Source organism: Mesoplodon densirostris, chromosome 4 (genome assembly GCF_025265405.1).
Source record: "Mesoplodon densirostris isolate mMesDen1 chromosome 4, mMesDen1 primary haplotype, whole genome shotgun sequence".
NCBI lineage: Eukaryota > Metazoa > Chordata > Mammalia > Artiodactyla > Ziphiidae > Mesoplodon > Mesoplodon densirostris.
In genome coordinates, this window is record NC_082664.1 from 27,994,859 (window position 1) to 28,016,325 (window position 21,467).

Consider the following 21,467-nt stretch of genomic DNA (forward strand, 5'->3'; position numbering starts at 1 on the left):
TGTATTAACCCTACAAATAATTTATATGTCATTCAAAAATATTCAATTCTAAATTGGGGCAATAAAAAGTCTCTAACAGGAGAAGGAGGAGGAAGGATTTCCCCCACTATTTCCCCTATATTTTCACTCATTCACTTAGTAAGCATTTATTAAGTTTTACTATATTCCAGACCCTGCTATAACCAGCACTAAAACTAACAAAGAAGCATGTCAACCACAATTTAAATGGATGCATTTTATAAAAAACTTAGACTATGGGAGAAGAGTGTGAAAACATAGAAAGAAGAATGCTTTCCAAGGAAGAAAATTCTCCAAATAAGGGGTGGGGCAAGCCCAGAATTTAACCTTATAATACTGAGAAAGTCACTCCATTTTAGAAGCCAGAAAACGTCTCAAAAATATTCACATGTGAGTAAAAATAGTAATAACACATCGTACTTCTCTATATGGTTTTCACTAAAAAAATGTTTCCACAATTCAGCAGCATAGCCACCATTTAAAATAAGACAAATAAAATTAAAGCCTAGATTTTGGACTACCAATTAATTGTATTATCTAATTATTATAATATTGTTAGAAGCAACTGAACCACATCCAACTGAAGTAACGTAAATGTAAAGAAAGTCAACCTAACCAGCAGTTCCAGCGGCTTTCCTCTCCCAACATTTTTTTTTTTTTTTTTTTTTTTGAGGTATGTGGGCCTCTCACTGTTGCGGCCTCTCCCATTGCGGAGCACAGGCTCCTCACCGTTGCGGCCTCTCCCATTGCGGAGCACAGGCTCTGGACGCGCAGGCTCAGCGGCCATGGCCCATGGGCCCAGCCACTCCGCAGCATGTGGGATCCTCCCGGACTAGGGCACGAACCCCTGTCCCCTGCATCGGCAGGTGGACTCTCAACCACTGCGCCACCAGGGAAGCCCCTCCCAACATTTTATTATGAAGACTTTCAAGCATACAAAAGTTGAAAGTTACCACTCACACTCCATCACCTAGATATTGCAATTAACATTTTGCTTTTTTTTTGTTTTGTCACACATGCATCCATCTAACCTCACCTGAGCATCTTTGTAATTCAGGGCACTCTGGGCAGACCAGATGACTGGGTATCGCATTCATTTTCAGAGGGGTAGATTATCTTAGGAATCAAGCCTAATAAAACACTATTGATACCTCCTGTCCATTTAAATAATTAATTCCAGGGCAAAGAGTTAGCTAAACATTGTAAACTTTGATATAAATTTTTAAATGCTTTCATTTGAACTGCTCTTCTTGACAAGTTCTGAAAACGAATTGCCTGCCCTTTTCAGAGCAATTAAAGGGTATTGTTTTCAAATTAGCAAAAACTCTTTTTTTTTTTTTTTTTTTTTTTTTTTGCGGTACACGGGCCTCTCACTGTTGTGGCCTCTCCCGTTGCGGAGCACAGGCTCCGGACGCACAGGCTCAGCGGCCATGGCTCACGGGCCTAGCCGCTCCGCGGCATGTGGGATCTTCCCAGACTGGGGCACGAACCTGTGTCCCCTGCATCGGCAGGCTGACTCTCAACCACTGCGCCACCAGGGAAGCCCAAAAACTCTCCATTTTTAAATCACAGTATTTTTATTCTATAGAAGAGATCAATGTTTTGGTCTTACTGAGTTCTCTCATTTGAAACTCATGCTTTTTGGTAAAAGCAGAGTCAACGAGGTGAAAACCCAATCTCAATACCAGAAACATCTAGAGCAGTGGTTCTCAACTGGAGGCAATTTTGTCCCCCTTCTCCTACCTTCCTGCCCCACCCCAGCCCTCGGGGTCATTTGGCAATATCTGGAAAAATGTTTGTTTGTCAGGACTTGGAGGGGGGAAGAGGAAACTGGTATCCTATTGACATCTTGCGAGTCGAGGACAGGGTTGCTGCTAAACATCTTACAATGCGCAGGATAGCCCTCACAACAGAGAATATCTGGCCCAAAAGGTGAGAACCCTCATGTAGAGTGATGAACAAAGTGGAGGGATGAAGGGGGTGGGACATCATGGTTAAGGGAAACCAGTTCAGAGGAAGAGAGGAGTCTGTGTACTTCTGCTGGATAGGGCCAGCCTTCCGGAGCTCATCAGCTAAAAATGCATCATATGTGCTGAACACCAAGAAAACGGATTACAAACTCACTTCAGAAAGAAGCTCTCTCCCTTAATGCCATATCTTAAATTTAAAAAATAAACATTCATCTTCAGTATACTTACTTAAAATACAACAAAATACATTCTCAGGGATCTATACCTTGCTTGCCTTTATAGTTCCTGAATGCCCTTCCTTTGAAATCACAGTAAAAACACTCTCTCAGTATGTTCTGAGGAAATAATTAGTTTGAGAATACTATTTCTGAATTTAGCTCCACATTGTTAGGAAAAATCTTCAGAAGACCAGTGCCCACCTGTGGTAACCAGACTCCCAGATGACTCCCAGTGATCCCAGCCTCCTGGTATTTCACACCCTGGTTGGGCTGTGTAACCAGTAGCACAGGCAGATGTAACTAACGGTATGTCACTTCTGAGACTAGGTTATAAAACGCTAGGGTTCCATCTTGGGTACTTGAGTGAGGGCTCGCTCTCTCCCTCTCTCCCTCAGACAATTTGCTCTAGGGGAAGCTAACTACCATATCTTAAGAATGCTAACAGCCCTGTAGAGGGGCCCACGTGGAAAGGAACTGAGACTCTCTCGATCCTGCAGCCAATAAGCAAATGAGATCTGCCAACAGCCCTGTGAGTGAGCTTGGAAGTGGACTCCTCAGCCCCACCCAAGACTTGAGAAAACTGCAGCCCAGACCAACAGTTTGATTGCAAACGTATGAGAGACTGAAGCAGAATCACATAGCTGAACTGTTGCCAGATTCCTGACTTCAGGAACTGTAAGGCTATAAATGTTTTATAAAGCTACTAAGTTTTAGGGCAACTTTTTCTGCAGCAACAGATAATATAGCATCTTTATGAATTCTGTTTTGAAAAGAATTCCCTCCTGTCTAGCTCTAACAAGAAGTTTCTAACTTCTGTAAGTTAAATCTCTGAATTCCCACAGCTGAGAGGGGGAAAACGCAGCTTGTCCTCTGACCCGAGAGCTTGCTAATTCTTTCGTATTCCTAAACACAGAAAAACTGTAAACTTAGAACTGAATCAAAGTAGTTTATACTTGTCACAATTACAGTACAGAGGTACAGAATTAGTTTATCATCTATATTCAAAAGTTGGTATCAGTAACTTTACCACCTGGGTTTCTCACCCAGTTAAGATTATTAAATAAGAGGTGTCTTTTACATCTAATTTTTAAAGAAACAAGCAGGATAGAGTTAATGTCTTACTTTATCATGCTAAAAACTAAGGGGTTTTCATTTTAATTTTTTTATTAAATAATAATACACTTAAAAAAACTTTTAATTGTCTTAGAATTTACAAAAAACGGAAAGGTCACTCCTAGACCTATCACCCAAAACATTTCTACTCAATTCTTTTTCCTTCTTTTTTCTGGATTGAGGTGGTACACTTGTAACTATATGTAATCAGACTTCTGATTCTGAAAGCAAAAAGGACTAGGGACAGGTTTTTCAGAGAAATATCTCACACCAACTGCAAAATTACTCTCACAGTAAGTTATGAGAATGTATAACGAAGGAGTTTGTTTTTCAGTTTCATTCAGATGGCACCACAAAAGAAGGCAGCGACCTCTCTAGTTTCACAGGTTCATTAGCGCGGCCACTGCAATCAGGTATACTTTGCAGAGATAATGATTTTTGTCAGGACTCTGCTACTGAGCCGTGGGCTGTGCCTTACAAAAGTCCACCCATCCTTTTAAGACTTACCTTTTCTTAGAACTAACAGTTTCATCCTCAGTTAGATGAAATATCTTTTCAGAGTAAATTTTTAAAGAGCATATATTTTGAGACTTGATATCTGAAAATGTCTTTCTAGTGCCCTTCCATATGAAATCTATCTTAGCTATATATAAAATTCACGGTGGGAAGGTGGGAGACTTTTGCCATCAAAATTCTACAGGCAAGTCGATAGCCCCTCACATTTAGTACTGCAGGGATCAACGTCAACCTTATTTTCATCCCTTTAAAGATTTTTCTTTATAACTGCTCCCCTCCCACCACCAATGCAGAATGCAAAAATATTGCCAGGATATGTCTAGGTAGAGGTCTCTTTTCATTAGTTTTCCCTTTTAATCTGTATACTTAATTTTTTCAACACAGGAACATGTTTTCCCTTCAGTTATATTTTTAAAATCCCTCTTCTATCCCTATGCTTTGGTTTCTTCCTTGGGAGTATTTACATACTTGCAGACTGGGCCTCTATCCCTGTCCTCCAGATCTATCACCTTCTCTCTCATTTTTATCTCCTCTCTGTGCATTTTGGGAGGGCTTCCAAAGTTTCCCACATCATCAACTCAATTTTCTGCAGAAAGAATTGTCCTTCATTTTAACATTATAATTACATTTCAAATTTCCCTACACTTTTTCCTCCCATACTACTGGGCTTTCAAATAGCTATCTTTCTGTCCTTATGACTTACTGCTCCTGTTTCAAAGTGATTCTATCTCCTTGCATCCTAATGAAGATTTTCTAAAATGTTCTTCTGGTTTCCACTGGCAGTCATTTTCAAAGATGTGTTCTTCCACTGAACATTCAGGATGATGTTCCCCTTCCCTTATTCCGCATAACTTGTCCAAAAGCCTCTTGTTGAGAACCGGTTTACCTAGAATTTGGTATTTGCCAACAGAAAGGGTATGTAAATTACCCCTGGTTCCATCCTCTACTTCCTTGGATACAGGTAACATGCTCTTGTCACATCTACAACTGGCCAAGAGGATGTGCAGAGCCCCTAGCCTAATCCCCAGTGTCACTGGTAGGCTTTTATCTCATGTAGCTACGTGGGACTGAGACAAGATCTTCTTCTGACCCTCACTGCCTGATTCTGGGCCCATTCCAGGAGTCTACAATAAATGAAGTTACATAAAACACTCCAGTTTCCAGAATGCACTACTACTAAGAGTGTTTTTTCCTTCTCTGTCCATGCCAACAGTAAACTACTCTTGGAGACTGTATTTCCCAGAACTCAATATGCTATGACTGCTTCCTATCCCTCAGAACAAATACACACACAGAAAACACTACGATTCCCTATCCAAGTATATAAGGGAGTTACAGCCTCCAAAGAGAAACGGAAAGATACTGATTGCAAGTAAAGGGTGGAACAACACTCTGGCTCAAACTGTAGCTGCCCAATTTTCTAACTGAACCGGATCCTGCCTTTCTGAACCAAGGGCAGACTACAGAGAAAGAATGCAGGGCCTCGCTACCGACCTTCAGGGCAGGTTCAGCACTGCTGTGGGCTTCCAACTGCACTCTCCAGCGCAGCTCTATCAGCCTCGGACTTTGAGAAAATCTTGGCAGTAAGCCAGCCGTAAGTCCTGATCTCTGGTGATGTGAGTTTGCAATGTTTTATGTCTTCATAAATATTTTAGGGGCAGTTGAGGCTGCTTATCAGATGCTTTTTAAAATATGAAATTACAGTGATGGGAAGGAGGTTGTGACTGAAAAGAGTTACATAATCTCAGTGTTGCAAGGGACCTTAGAGGTCATTCAGTTCAACCTCTCCAACTCTACAACAACGCAGTAAGTGGTCACCAAGCCCAGGCTTGAATCCCTCCAGTGACACAGAACTCATCACCTGGTAAAACAACCCACTTCATTTTTATAGAGTCCTAATTTTTAGAATGTTGTATTTTATACTGGGGCAACACTTCACACTGTACTTTTTACCTATGAGTCCTAGTTCCTTCCTCTGGAGTCAAAGAATAATCCTAACATTTCTTTCAAGAGACAAGATCTTCAAATACAATAGTATCAAATCTATCTCCCAAGTTGTTTTTTTTTTTTCAGTTGTTCCTAAGGATATAGTAGCAGACCTTTGAATAAATCTACAGAAGCACTCTATGCTAGCTACTCAGTACTCTCAAATGCAACAGTACAATCTTCAACAATGGTAAATATCCTCTTGGTCAGCACCCCTATTTACAGAATAGAAAACAGAACATCCTCAACCTACCACACAGAGTCTTTTCCACAGCTCCAGTAACCCCTGATTAATGACCTCCACTTGCAAAGGAGGCTACTTACCTTAACCATGAAATAATGAATGCTATTGATCCAACAAGCTACTGCTATAAAGTGTTATTGATCACCCAATCTTTGGTTAAAATGGTCCTCATTTAGCAATTTTACTGTCGCAAACACCTGGAGCAAAGCACCCTCATAATTAAAGAGTTTGGGGAAGTTAAAGTGAAAGGTGATGGACAGAGATCTCAGCTTTCTACCATTTATTCTTGCTTCTGAGCTATTGTTTGTGTCAGAAAGGATATTGATTTTCTATAAAAATAAGAAAACAAGAGGCACCAAGGGGCGCAGAAGGTCAGCTTGGGCTAGAGAAGGAGGGGGAAGGTTTAGCACTCTATCTCTGTCACTTGGCTTCCAACAGAAGGGAATATTTTCTTTCCTGTGAGATCGGCTTCTAATACATCACCTTAGGAAGGCTCCTGACTTCAGGCCATCACCAAACCAATTCACTTATGAAAGAAAAGAAGCTAAATTATATTCAAGGGGAACAAATGAATGATGTATTAGTGAAGAATAAAGCAAAATTAGGCTATAACTCACCTAATTAATAGCTGCTACATAGACAATTTGAATAAAGATCAGTAGAAAGTAATCTTACAAAAGAGTTGATCCATTTTAGAATGGAACACACATGCAAAGAAAAATATTAAAATAATAACTGAGCTTTCTGAAGGCTTTAAAAAACTATTACATCATAACCACTTTCAGTTCCTCAGAATGCCTGAGGGATTGATTGGTATAGAATGGAAGGAAGAACAGAAACAGAAAAGCGAAAAGAATTATCGGTTAAGCTTAAAATTACTCTATGTTTAGTTAGCAGAATAAATTTAAGGAAAGTAGAAATAAAGCTCTCTGATTGAGACACAGATTTTCAAACCTAAAACACCTAACATATGCTTTTTAAAAGAACTCTATCTATTGACTAGGCTAAGTAAAGCTTAATGATCAACTTCATCTTAATAATTTCACAAGTTGGATCATATACTCTGACAACCCTCAATACCTCTGATATAAAGTTCTACACTTTGATCTGTAAGCAAACAAACTGGCACATCCAAGAAGATTTTTGAAAGGGTAAATTGCTGCCTACCTCAATTTATCCAAGCTCTAGGTGTATATTATCACAACCTGACTATAATGTGCAACAGATGTATCTGGGGTAAGAAGGACCTAGAAAGACTGAAGTGCCTCACTGCAAGGTTACAGGCTCTGCATTTGGAACCACACTTGGGCTGTGATCTTAGAGAAGACAGAGTTAACAGTCACTCACACACACAATTAAGTCATAGTTTAGCAAGAAATTCTGGGGAAGAAATACATACATCCAAAAATATCATCCCAAAACATTCAACAGCACGATGATTACTGTTTGGTATGTAAGCTTGACATTGAAACAAACTTGAACACCTCAACTGAGGGTTTCAACAGTGTGAAGGATACAAGTTAACTAGGCATTTCTTGTTTGATTAAAAATAGCATGATAAGGAAAAAAGCTTTATAATCCAAAATTATACATATAAATTGGGTAAATAGGCCTTAGACTATACATTAGAGGAAAATCAGGAAAGCCAAATTATAAGCCTACCTAGTTGCACAGCCTGGCAAATATAAAGTTAGTTAAGAAAAATTTTAAAAACTGGATTAAAACCACCCATGAAAGGTACAGGCATACAGACCTGAACAGCTTTTCCTGTTACTGACAAAACCTCACCTCCAAGTTCGTAAGATTTATGCCTTTGTTTTTCAGACAAACGTCAGAAGAAGCCAAGTCCTAAGAAAGGTCATCTGTTCTACAGTTGTAAAAGTTCAGATGAGACAGAAGACGTGCCATGGCAAAGGCAAGCTCAAAGCATAGCAAAACATGGTGGTTAACTATGAGCTTCGGAATCAGGTTTGATTCCCAGTTTTGCTACTAGGTGACCTTGGGCAAATTATCTCCACACTCATAACCTCTATTTCCTCTATTTCCTTTTAAATTCTATAAAATACAAATAGTGGTACCTACCAGATAGGGGAGTTATGAACATTAAAGAAGAAATATGTTCTGCACAATAGTACAGTGTCTGGCACACAGTTAGTGCTTAATAAATGCTAACTAATATTAACAATAATAGAATACACTGGTTCTCAATTGGGACTACTCAACCCACTTAGGGAGCACCCACGGAGGCATTTGTTTTGATACTGTGAAGGGTGATGGGAACAACATAGGGATGGCAACTATCCTACAAGGCATGGGACATCCCACACCACAAAGAACTGCCCCATCCAAAACACCAACAGCATCCACACTGAGAAACAGATATCGCACATTAATATTAATAATATTAAAGTATCAAGCTGGGGAGTATCCGTGTCCCTAGGACTATCTATTTGAGATGTAAAAAATTAAAAGTCACCAAAAACTATACTGACGTTTTAAACATGCACCCATTAGAGACAGATTTTTCTGGCTCTAGGACATTTGGTGTAAGACTGATGGGATTTAGCCCTGTTATTTTCAAAGCCTACCATGTGTTCAGACAACTTGAATGTTAAACTCAATACAGTCAAACTGTAAGTAGCAGAGAACAGAATTACAGTCCAGAAATATTTAAAGCCATGATTCTTAATGGGTAAAGGCAGCTTACCAAGAACATTTACAAACTCCATATGCCTGGCACCCGTGTTTTCTCTCTCACACACATACATATACACACCAGCCTCTACTGAGGCCCTGTTTCTAAAGAACAGTATCTGTGTATGAACTACGGGGCACCAAGAGCAGCAAAATGTTTTTTTAAAATAAGAGGTACACGTTTTAAACGATTTTTAGAAACAAATGTGTTTCTATAAAATATAGCCTTCTTGATGTAGGGAAACAGGATCATGAGTGTACTTTAAGAAGCTAAACACAACCTGACTGGTCAAAGCAGAGCTACAAAGTCAGTATTACAGAGGCTGCTTGAAAAGAAAGTTGAACTCATCAAGACTGTGGTTTTGTGCTTTAGGTAAAGTTAACCAGGAAAATCTATGACTTAGTAAGGGAGATCTCACCATTCTGACATATTCTCGTCAGAGCCCTGTTTTTGTTCATCTGCTTCACACTCCATCCTTTCTTTCCTTCCCGTTTTGCTTAGGAAAGTCCTGTTTTCTGCTGCTTCGCACAACCCGTGACCTGATGAGGTCCAGGGAGTATTCTCCTTCCAGCGGGACAGACGCTGCTTCTTAGCAGACTTGAACCTGCAGCCTCTCTCATAGCTCCAATCTGACACCTTGAGCTTCTGCTGAAGGCTGGCAGCGACCTCTGATGTTACGCGCTTCACCTTCCGCCGGCGCCTCAGCGGTCGACAAGGTGCATTTTCAGTAAAGGAGTCAGATTCATGCCAAGAATGTTGCTTACTCTTAACAATGGCGTTAAGAGCTGGGTGCCGTTTGGCTACCATAGTGTCATCAGAGTCACTAAAATTGGTGACTGGGGCCATTTCTCGACAGTCCTTGATGGCCTCATCCAGACTTGACTCAGAGGCCTCACTGTAGCAGCAGGTATGTTCTGCCAGGTGAGTGAAGTCTGAACGGCGCTTCCGGCCCCTCCGTTTGCGAAGCTGCCGCCTCTGCTGCCGAGGGCTCAGCGCCATCTCCTCCCACAGCTCACCAAGCTTATTCTGCTCAGATGTCTGCTCCAAGGCTGAGGCTAAGTCATGTACCAGCTCATCCATGAGGCCACATCTGCCAAAAGGAGGTTCAAAAAAGAGAAAAAAAGAAGAAGAAAGACTGAATAGGATCTGTTGTTTTCGAATAATTTTTCAAACAGATCATGGCACTGCAGAGTCCACCCTATCTACAGAAAATAAAGTCACCTTTCACCTGGCTAACCTTAGACTCTATTCCTACCATCCATACTCCCTTAAGCCTTTAAAAATAGGTATCTGGCCCTTGTTAAATGCCTGAAGTCAGCATGTTCTCAAAATACTCACCAGATGACAACTGGGTTATTAGTAAAAACAAGCAAACTCAGGGGAATAAATCAGTCATTCCCCTTTTCCCCCAATTAAACTTGCTAAACTAAATTACCTGATGATCAGATCTAAAAAGATTAGAGAATGTCTCATCTGTCCAAACAGGAGCAGAAAAACACTCAACTTCAAAACCATGGATGAAAAGACCGTTCTATGGTCTGGGGTCACTAATAAGAATGTTTGTGGCAGGAAGAGAAAGACAACTTAGTGACACACTTTACGGAAGGCTGCTTGCAGTTTTAGTGTTCCAAGAATCTGTAGTGACCCAGGTTTGTACTCTGCATGGAAAAAAAAGACCAAGTTTGCACCCATTCTGGTCCCAACTACCACCCAGAAGCTACCAGGTAAAGAGCCTTAAAGAGTATGTCATGTATTTGTGAATAATTAGCAACTTTTAAGTCTTCTTGCCATCCTTCAGAAAATAAATTGATTATCCAAGTTTTGTGCTTTAGTGCCAGACAGTCACACAAAAACACGTTATAACTGAGGTTGAAATGACAAGGATAAGAAGAGTCTCTAAGATTTCTAGCTAACAGCTTTCCAAAGTTTCCTGTTTTTCAACTCATTCTTGTCAAACCATCATACTTCAGGGATCACTTCATAGGCAAGCCTTCCAGAGGCTGAGCGCAGGAGGAGCGATTTTCAAAATGCCTTTTTAAAGGGAAACGTTTAATATACTTCGTACAACATCTAATTAAATACATTTTAGGGCTTCCCTGGTGGCGCAGTGGTTGAGAGTCCGCCTGCCGATGCAGGGGACACGGGTTCGTGCCCCGGTCCGGGAGGATCTCACATGCCGCGGAGCGGCTGGGCCCGTGAGCCATGGCCGCTGAGCCTGCGCGTCCGGAGCCTGTGCTCCAGAGGCCACAACAGTGAGAGGCCTGCGTACCGCAAAAAACAAACAAACAAACAAAAAAAAAAACCATTTTAAATTAGCACCTTTTCCCTAGCCCTTGTTAAGTCCAACGTACTTCAAGACCATAATTAGAGCTTAAAACTCTGTGGTGCCACTCTCAGACCATATAGTTCCCTTCACACAGTTTACATTTTGCAAAGGACTTTCTAAAATCTATTTTCATGCTATCCTTATGCCAAGCAATTTAAAGGCAGGAGGAGCAACGGGGACACCTAGTCCCAAACTACCAACCAAACAAAACTCGAAGTGTCAAAAGCCACACTCATTTAAGCAATAAGTAGTTTAAAACACCATGGCTGGGGTTTGGGAGACAGCTGTCTCTAAAACCAAAACAGATAAGTGGGGACGCACTTATCTAAATCTATTTCCCTAATAAAGAACTACTGCTTTAAAAACTCAAGCAGAACTGTACAAACTTTAACGTGAAACGAAGTTACCAAACAACTTGCAGTTGGCTGTGCAGTCGAATGCCAAGCTCAAAGGCTGCAATTCGAACAGAAGGTGACAGAAGAACCCTGGAACTCCCACCCTCCCTGAATGCACAGTCCGAGAGGGTCCCGGGGCCAGGCAAGCACTCGGGGAGACAAAGGCTGTCCGAGTCACACATCGGAAGGAACGAGAAACTAGCAGAAGTAAAAAGAGAGGCGGGCAGGCGCACAGTCGGGGGGTGGGGGTGGGGACCGGGGGGGGAGGGGCTGGGGGAGGCAGGAGGCAACTTCTCAATTTGGGTGACCAGGGGCAGGGGGTCAGCCCTTCCAGGGCAGAAACTGCCAAAATTCAAGTCCTGGCGACTAAACTCCCTCCGTGCTCAAGGGTCGCAACATGGCCACATCCGTGAGAAAAAGCGTGTTTCGAAGGACTCCCCCACGCCCGGGCCCGCCCCCGAGGACTAGGGCGACCACTGCTCGGGACACCAAGCCCTCATGCTGTCGCCAGCTCAAAAGAGCCAGACACTAGAGAAGAGAGAAGGTGACTGTTGCCCGGGAAATGGCCCGACCCTCATCCCCCGGATCGGGGAGATGGGCCCTGAAAAACAAGGCCCCGCCACCCTCTCCCCTCCCGCCAGCCTCCGGGGCCCCATGGCGCCCGTGGCCGCTCCGCCGCGGCCCGGAGCGCCGATCCCCGCTGGCGCGGGCCCCCTAGGCCCCGACCCCCTCACTCCCCGTCCCCCTCACCCGCTGCCGCAGTCACCTCCGACGGCCGCGGCTTTTGGGGCCGAGTCTCCCCGCCGGGGCTTCCCTCTCTGACCTCATTTCCGCTCTGAGCCGGTGGGGGTGGGGCGGTGGTGAAATGGGAGGGACAGGCTGCGCGAGACGGCCCGCCCCGGCCCAGCGCTTCCTGCCCGCGGCCGCGCCCACTTCCGCCCCTAGGGGCGGGGCCGCGAGAACCCGGAAGAAAAGCAAGGGGGCGAGGAGGGGCGGTGTTTAGGGGCTGACTGGAGCGGGGCTTCCCGTGGGGCTGAGGTGCCCATCTTAGTGAAGGGCCTACCCATGCAGGCCTCGTCTGCCTTGGAGGCGTGAGGAAATTGGGCGCTAGGGAGGGGCGTCGGCCTTGCCCTTGATCGCTGACCTACTTTTTACGGGGTGTGTGAAGTTAGGGAAATGGGTCCTCATTCTTAACCATGCGAGTTGTACAACCTTTGGGGGGGTAGCACGAGTGAGTTGCTCAGACTATTAAAGATACACATGCTTGAGTAACAAAACAAAGTAGTATTGCATTATAACTTGAAGTGTAAAAGTAATATCCTAGTCAAACTGGTATAAATCAATTACTGAGACAAATAGATTTATAAATGGGAAAGAAGAGCTAAGTCTCTGGTGCAGAATTCCAAGCAATTTTTATAGATACTCCACCCTGAGGCATAACTCCTGATTCTAAATGTGGACTGTGCAGTGAATTCCTTCCAAAGAGTACAATATGGAAAGTGGGGGGAAGTGAGTAACTTTGAGAGTGGAGAAACAACTACAGTGGAGTAACCTTTCCAGTGGAGAATCTAGCACTACCTCAGCCGGGTGATCAAGGTTAATTTAACATCAACAGTGATAAATCATGTTGGTAGCATGCGGACTAGATATGATATGATGAGAATGGCATTTTATCTCTATGGTACTTTCCTTCTAAAACTAATAACCCCAGTCTAATCAAAAGGAAAAAAGTGGAAACCCCCAAGTGAGGAGCGTTCTACAAAATGTCTGACCAGTATTCCTCAAAATTGTCAAGATTTTCAAAAACAAGGAAAGTCTGAGAAACTATCACAGCCAAGAGGAGCCTATGGAGACATGACAACTAAATGTAATATGGTCTCCTGATGAGATACTGGAATAGAGAAAGGACATTAGGTAAAAACTAAAGAAATCTGGATAAATTATGTACTTCAGTTAATGTTGATAATAATGTCTGTACACTGGTTCATTAATTGTGACAAATGTGCTCTACTAATGTGAGATGTTAATAACGGAAGAAACTGAATATGGGGTATGTGGGGACTATCTGTAGTACCTTTGGATTTTTCTAGAAACCTAAAACTGTTCTGAAATAAAAAGTTTATTTTTAAATATGCACATACCTTTGACCCAGAAACTCTGCCTCTACAAATTTTATCTAAAGAAAAAATTGGAAATGGGCACAGAAATGTTAAATACAGGTAAATTCATCTTTGTAGCATTGTGGAGGAAGGAGTGAGAAGACTAGAAAAATGCCAGACATCCTACAACAGGGGTTAGTTATCTAAATTACGTCTATGGGATGGAATACCTTGCAGCCTTTTGAAATTGACTGTGGAAGAATATTTAATGCCATGAAAAGTCATCAATTTCTTGTGTACATTTCTGTATGATGGTTGTACCTTAATAAAAAGGTTACTCTAAAAATGTAGCTTATGACTCTATTCATACATAAAGGAAACTAAATCTATACTTGCGCAGGAATATGACCCGAATGATACACTACCTATCATCCAAAATAGTTCCATTATAAGTGACTGTCTCTACTACCTGTTGCTTTTGTGGATTTTCAGAATTTTCTGTAGGTGAAACATTGTGTAAAGAATTAAGGGAGGAGGCAAAGAAGACTGAGGTTTTGAGCCAGAGTGACTAACAGAGTGGTTGGTGCCATTTGCACAGCAAGAGAAGACAAGGAGAGAAAAAGGTTCACTTTGGACATGCTGAGTTTGTGATTCCCACAGGACAAAAAGATGGAAATGTTCAAGAGGTGTCCACAGCCATCAGCCCTCTTTTCTGCTTAAGTGAAGTTCTCTCCCACAAATCATATCCACTCCTATGGTGTCAGTTGCCTCCATCAGCACTGAAAGCTCCCAAATTTCTTGAAATCCAGCTTTTGTTTTCAGATTTATGCTATATATTTCCACTTATTTTCTCGACCAGCATCTCTTAATTTAAGATGTCGAAAGAAATCTTAGTTTCTTCCATAGTCTCTATCATATTTGCCCCTCCTCCACTATTCCCAGTTTGGGAAATGTCAGCACCATCATGCAGTTACCCGGGTGAATTAGCCATTAGTCCCTGCTTTTTCCTTCATACCTCTTCATCTAATTAAATGCCAAGCTTTGAGGATTCTATTTCGATAGTATTCTTGCATCCACCCTCCCTCCTTTGCTTTCTGTCTGCCACTGGCCACATCTGGGTAGGCAACCACTCTTCTGGATGGTACAGCAGCCTCCTTACTGGTCTTGCCACTTCCAGTCTCTCCCCCAAAAGTCATTCTCTACACTGGCACCAGAGTGAGATTCCTGAAACACCATTTCACTTCATCCATCTTCCACTACTTCCTACATCATGCTTGGCACACCAGACCACTTGCTCTTTCTTGAACACCCCTGGGACTTGAAGGGATTTAAAGGCTCAATGCCGTGAGGAGATATGGGGATATATGTATATGTATAGCTGATTCACTGTGTTATACAGCAGAAACTAACACACCATTGTAAAGCAATTATACTCCAATAAAGATGTTAAAAAAATAAATTAATTTAAAAAATAAAGGCTCAATGCCAATGTCGCCTCCATGAAGACTTCCCCTTGCTTGTCTACTCTGTTGGGCTCTCTCAGCACTTGCTGGTATCTTTATTACATCATCTTCTTCATTCAACCTTGAATCTGAGCCATTTATGTGCAAGTTTGCCTCCCCAGCTAAACTACTCATATAACAAATATTTACTGACTACCTACAACATGCGTGGCCCTACACTAACTAAGCTCTGGAGACATAGCTATGTGAACAAAAATGAAGCCTACACTCCATTGCCCCAGAGACCCCGTCCTAGCCATTGTATTCTCACCAATTCCTAGCACAGTGCTTTGCATGCGCTAGGTGCTCAGAAACTATTGTCAGCTGAAAAAACAAATATTTGTTTACTATGCTGGAACAGGAAATTAGAAGTGCTTGTCTCAATCTTAAGAGAAAATGTAAATGAAAGCTAGTGATGGTGGGATCTGTGGGCAGGGCCATTCGAGGAAAAAGGGTGCAAGAGAAGAAGCCTGTGGAGAACAAGGTGGCCAGCTCAAAGGACAGAGAGCATTGGAAGAGAACCAGTGTACAGAAGCCAGAGAAGGGTGACATTTAAGAAAAAGAGGACCAAAAGGAAAATTGGGGAGGAATACTTCTCAGGAAAGGCCATCACACTTGCTGATTGAAGCAAGCACTGATGACAGTGGATGATAGGAGTTGTGAGCAGACTTGGAGCAGGTAAAATGGAGGCGGGAGAGAAGCCAAGGGTGAAGCTCCATATGTGCCTAGCTGTGTCCAGCGCTGATGGCTTAACTTCCTCATCTGTAAAATGAGACAATAACAGAGCGTACTCATCTCCTGGGTGGAGGTTAAATGAAATAATGAATGCAAAGCATTTCATATAGAGCCCGACACAAATTAAGCACTCCAAAAATATTAATAATTACCAAGAAGAGGAAGACAGTCTAGTCAACAGGGTTCCCTCAGTTGACCATCAGGGTGGAATTGTACGTTGAATGAGCAAATCACCAGCTGAAAAGGATCTGCACACAGTAAGCTTCTCCCTCCTTTGTCCTTCCCACCAAAAAGAAGTACCTCTGCTGATTCATTAGATTCCCTGCGGTTATAATAAGCTGAAAGTCCTCATCATGGACTGCACAGCCTGGGATCTGGTCCGTGCCCCATGCTCCTAGTACGAACCCACTAAGCTGTCCCTCCCTGCCTCCCCACTCCCACCCCAGGGCCTTGGCATATGCTGTCCTGCAACCAAGGATACCTGTCTATAGGGCTTTGCAGGTGAGGGTCAAGGAATCTCCTCATCTTTGAAGTCTTGGCTAAAATGTCATTTCCATAAAGAGGGCTTTTCTAATACCATCTGAAGAAATCCTACTCCCCTAGCCATTTTCTACCTTATCATCTTCTTTATCTCCCTTATGGCCTATATCATAATCCAACATTACCTTGTTTATTTGGTGTGTATTTATTTATATTGTCAGCTCCCACTAGAATATAAATATCATAAGAACAGGGACGTTGTCTTTCTTTTTGCCTTCGTGTCCCTCCACAATTCTTTTCTTTGCTCAGAGCTTCTCTTTAAACTGATCCAAGACATTCTGGAATCTTTCCAGAAAATTTTCCAATAGTCACTGAAGAGATGTTCCTAATAGAAGCACTGTCCACCAAGGAGGGCAGGAAGTGTCTGCATTTACCTGAAAAAATGAGTGACTCCCCGAAACTTGCCCTCCTCCCTGGCCCCAGACACCTGATGCCTTTTCTCTTGCAGGTGGCAGGTGGCAGGTGGCAGAAGTTTGCCAAACTCCACCTCTGCCACAGCTCTCATACTCTCTCACGTACCCTCCTCAACTCTATAGAATTTGGGGGGGTCGTTGAGGTAACATTTATTGAAGGCTTACTATGGGCCAGGCATCATGCTAAAGACTTTAAATTCATTATTTCATCTCATCTTCTCCAGAACCTTTTTGACATTGGTGTACGTATTAGTTTCCTGTTGCTTCGATACCAAATTATCACATATTTAGTGACTTAAAACAACACAAATTTATTATCTTACAGTTCTGTAGGTCAGACGTTCCACATGGATCTCACTAGGCTAAAATCAAGGTGCCAGTATGGCTTGTTCCTTTCTGAAGCCTCTAGGGGAGAGTCCATTTCTTTGCTTTTTCTAGCTTCGAGAGGCCCCCCACATTCCTCAGCTCGTGGCCCCTTCCTCCGTCTTCAAAGCCAGCAATGGTGAATCTCTCTTATCCTCCTTCTGCCATCACATCACTCTCTGACCACAGCTGGGAAAGGTTCTCTGTCTTTAGGAACCCGTGTGCACCCACATGGATAATCCAGGATAATCATCCCATCTCAAGGTCCTTAGCTTTAATCATAGCTGCAGAGTCCCTTTTGCTATGTAAGGTAACATATTCACAGATTTCAGGGGGCCATTATTCTGCCTACCACAGTGTTATATGATCCTCGTTTTATAGGTGACAAAACTGAAGCTTTGAGAGGCTAATAAACTTGCCTAAATTCACACAACCAGTAAAGGATAGAGTCAGGCCCCAAATCCAGCTCTGCCTGACTCCAAAGCTTGTACACACTATCTCTAAGCTGTGCTCACCTATTCCTACCCCTTCCTTTCCTCTCACTACTACTGCAGTGAATGCTACTGGCTGCCGACCAGACAACCCCCTTCCTTTTTTTAATGGAGCCTTCCCCCTTATATTAGTCTACTAGGGCTGCCATAATAGAATACCACAGACTGAGTGGCTTAAACAACAGACATTTATTTTCTCACAGTTCTGGAGGCTGGAAGTCCAAGATCAAGGTGCCAGCAGTATTGGTTTCTTCTGAGGCTTCTCTCCTTGGCTTGCAGGTGGCAACCCTCTTGCTGCTTCTTCATACCCCTAATGGCTCTCTGCATGTCCCAATTTCCTCTTCTTATAAGGACACCAGTCAGATTGGATTAGGACCCTACACTAACAGCCTTATTTTAACTTAATCGCTTCTAAAGGCCCTACCTCCAAATACAGTCACATTCTGAGGTCCTGGGCTTAGGGCTTCAACTTATGAACTTGCGTGGAGACATAATTTAGCCCACAGCTCCCCACTAATCCATGTGCTTGGAAAATGCTGGCCACACCCCCATCTCAAGGGTTGTTGAATCCCATTCCCTGTGCAGATTGTTTCAGGAGTGGGCGCATCACCCAACTATGAGCAAGGAGACATGAAGGGAGAATTGTTGGGGATGCCTTCTGAGACAAGTTTTTACTCTAGAGAGAATTGTAGGAAGACATCATGTCTCTTCCTTTCCTGGAAATTATTATGTCTAGATATGACATCTAGAACTGTTACAGCCTTCTTGCTAACATCCCAAGGATGAAGCCAAAACTGAGGATAAAAGGGCAGAGAGAGGAAAAGAACCTGGACCTCAGGTAACAACCAACCCTGAAGGACCTATTCCAGAACTTATGTGTTCTGTTATGTGACATACCAAATGTCCAGGTTTTTTTTTTTCTTCTTCTTCTTTTTTTTTTTTTTTTTGTAGTACGCAGGCCTCTCACTGTTGTGGCCTCTCCCGTTGCGGAGCACAGGCTCCGGACGCGCAGGCCCAGCGGCCATGGCTCACGGGCCCAGCCACTCCGTGGCATGTGGGATCTTCCTGGACCAGGGCACGAACCTGTGTCCCCTGCATCGGCAGGCGGACTCCCAACCACTGCACCACCAGGGAAGCCCAAATGTCCATGTTTTTAAAGCAACTTTGGGTTGCTTGCAGCCAAGAGCATCCTAGCTTTTTACGTGCCCACCGTTCAGGCCACGCTCTGTATCCACTACCATCTTGTTGCCCGTCATTAGGACCAAAAGCTGCTCTACCGCTCAAGGCTGGCAAAACCTGCAGCTCCTCTACTCATGTCCCTCTTGCATTCCCTTCACAGAAGTGACAGTGCAATGTGCACCCAATCTTCTGCCCTGGCATGCATGAAAGTTGTTTAGCCATTGAGAGCTTAGACAATACAAATCTTTGGAGTTCTGTTTGAAAGAGGCCCTACACAAGATGCAGGGCCTGTCTGGACAGGTAATGAGGGGCTGAAGTAACCAAGCATAGGTGAGCTTACTTTGACATGGAAGGCACTGGAAGTAACAATAAGCAAGAAACCGGAGTGTTCAGAGGGCTGGGCCAAGACTGTTTAAGCTGCAGCTCGTTGGAGAGCATATGGGGAAATGTGCTGTAAAGGCAGCTCGAACTGAATTATGAAGGGGCCAGAAAGGGAAATTAGTGTTTATGGGGCACCAATGTGCCAGAAACTGCCTCAGAAATGCATAGAAGGTCAAGTTAGATGATAATATAATAGTAGTTAATATATATTGAGTCCTCAGTAGGTGCCAGACACCATTCTAAATATTAACATGGATAAAACTAATAATCCTTACAGTACTATTCTTATTTCCATTTTACAGATGAGAAAACTAAGTCACAGAGAGGTTAAGTAGCTTGCCCAGGGCCACACACTGGTAAGCATGTAACCAGGCAGGGCCATGTCCTTAACCACTAAATTATATGCCCCTAAAATGAATAGCAGTGGGCTTCCCTGGTGGCGCAGTGGTTGAGAGTCCGCCTGCCGATGCAGGGGACACGGGTTCGTGCCCCGGTCTGGGAAGATCCCACATGCCGCGGAGCGGCTAGGCCCGTGAGCCATGGCCGCTGAGCCTGTGCGTCCGGAGCCTGTGCTCCGCAACGGGAGAGGCCACAACAGTGAGAGGCCCGCGTACTGCCAAAAAAAAAAAAAAAAAATGAATAGCAGTGCTTAGCACACTGCATGACACATAGCAATATGTACACATATACATGATATACATTAACTGTTAAACATATGTTGATTACACAGAGATTTGTACCTCTATTATATATTAATAAAATCACTCAATTAATCCTCATAATAACCATTTAATGAAAGTGCTTTGTCCTAACTTACACAGAAGAGGAAACTGAACTTTAGAGAAGTTAACTGGAATCACACAGCTATTGTGTGAAATAATTGTGATCAGAACCAGGCATCTGATTTCAAAGGGTACTCTTTTCATTATACTCTCTCCTCCCCTTTTGGGAGGCATTTGGCAGGTATTGCCTGCACTGACATTCATTCAGCCAGTCAGGATATATTTAGTGAGTGCATACCAAATCCTAGATACTGAAGATACATCTGTGAACAAAATAGACAAAAGTCCCTGGCTTCAGTATTCTTCCCTTCTCGGGGGAGGAAGACAAACAATAAACAGATCCATATATGAACTGTCAGGTGGTGGAAGTGTTATGAAGAATAACAAAACAGGATAAGGGGAAAGGGATTGCTGGACTTGGGGGCTTGCTGCTATTTGTGATAGGTCCCTCTGACAAGGGCTCATCTGTGCAGATACCTCAAAGAAAGCAGGGAGTATGCCATCCAACCATCTCAGGGATGAACATTCCAGGCAGAGGGAACAGTTAGGGCAGGGGTCATGAGGTGGTATGTTAGTTTCCTAGTGCTACTATAACAAAGTACCCAAAACTGGGTGGCTTGAAACAGAAATTTATTCTCTTACAGTTCTGAAGGCTAAACGTCCAAAATCAAAGTGTTAGTAGGGTCCCTCCAAAAGACTCTAGGGAAGTATCCTTGCTTGTCTCCTACCTTCTTGTGTGGTTCTTGGCATTCCTTGGCTTGTAGATGCATCACTCCAATCTCATCCTCACAAGGCAGTCTTCCCTCAGTGTGTGGCTGTCACTATGTCTCTTCTCTTCTTGTGAGGACACTAGCTATTGGACTAGGGCCCACCCAAATCCAGTATGGCTTCATCTTAACTTGATTCCAACTGCAAAGATTCTATTTTTAAATAAGTTTGCTGGAGGTTAGGACTTGAACATATCTTTTTGGAGGACACATGAAAAATTGGAGTCATTAATGGCATCATCTTATCACAGTCCTCCTGAGGGTCACAATTATTCATGTCCCTCCCACAGGCAAAATATTCACACCCCATCCCAGGACACCCAAAAGTCTCATCCGACCATGGCACTGGGCTAGGAGTCTAAGATGTTGTGATCTACATTAGGACCAAATGCAGCTCCTTAAATGTGGCTCCTCTTGATCCAGAGATTTACTGATTAAAAGGACAATTTGGTCTGGCTGGGCTGGGGTGGTATGGTGGAGACAAGGGTTATTTAGAATATTTATATTTAATATGATTATTGATATGGTTAGTGTTTTAGTTTGCCAGGCCTGTCATAACAGACTGGGTGGCTTAAACAACAGAAATGTATTTTCTCACCATTCTGGAGACTTGAAGTCTAAGATCAAGGTGTCAGCAGGTTTGGTTTCTTCTGCGCCCTCTCTCCTTGGCTTGTAGTTGGCTGTCTTCCCTCTGTATCTTCACATTATCTTCCCTATGTGTGTGTCTGTGTCCC

The 21,467-nt window shown here is 43.1% G+C and overlaps 1 protein-coding gene across 3 annotated transcripts in view; it reads right to left on the reverse strand.

Annotated features, from left to right (window-relative positions):
- GPATCH2L (G-patch domain containing 2 like) overlaps positions 1 to 12,306 on the reverse strand; it is a 62,633-nt gene extending 50,327 nt beyond the window's left edge. For 2 of the 3 annotated variants that reach the window (XM_060095793.1, XM_060095794.1), the window contains exons 1-2: positions 12,232 to 12,297; positions 9,179 to 9,850 (exon numbers count right to left, since the gene is read on the reverse strand). In XM_060095793.1, the coding sequence (XP_059951776.1) occupies positions 9,179 to 9,840 (662 nt within the window). In that variant the 5' untranslated portion in view covers positions 9,841 to 9,850; positions 12,232 to 12,297. Of the gene's footprint in view, positions 1 to 9,178; positions 9,851 to 12,231 lie in introns of all 3 variants that reach the window. The other variant, XM_060095792.1, reaches the window with a different exon arrangement.
- Positions 12,307 to 21,467: the final 9,161 nt, after the last annotated feature.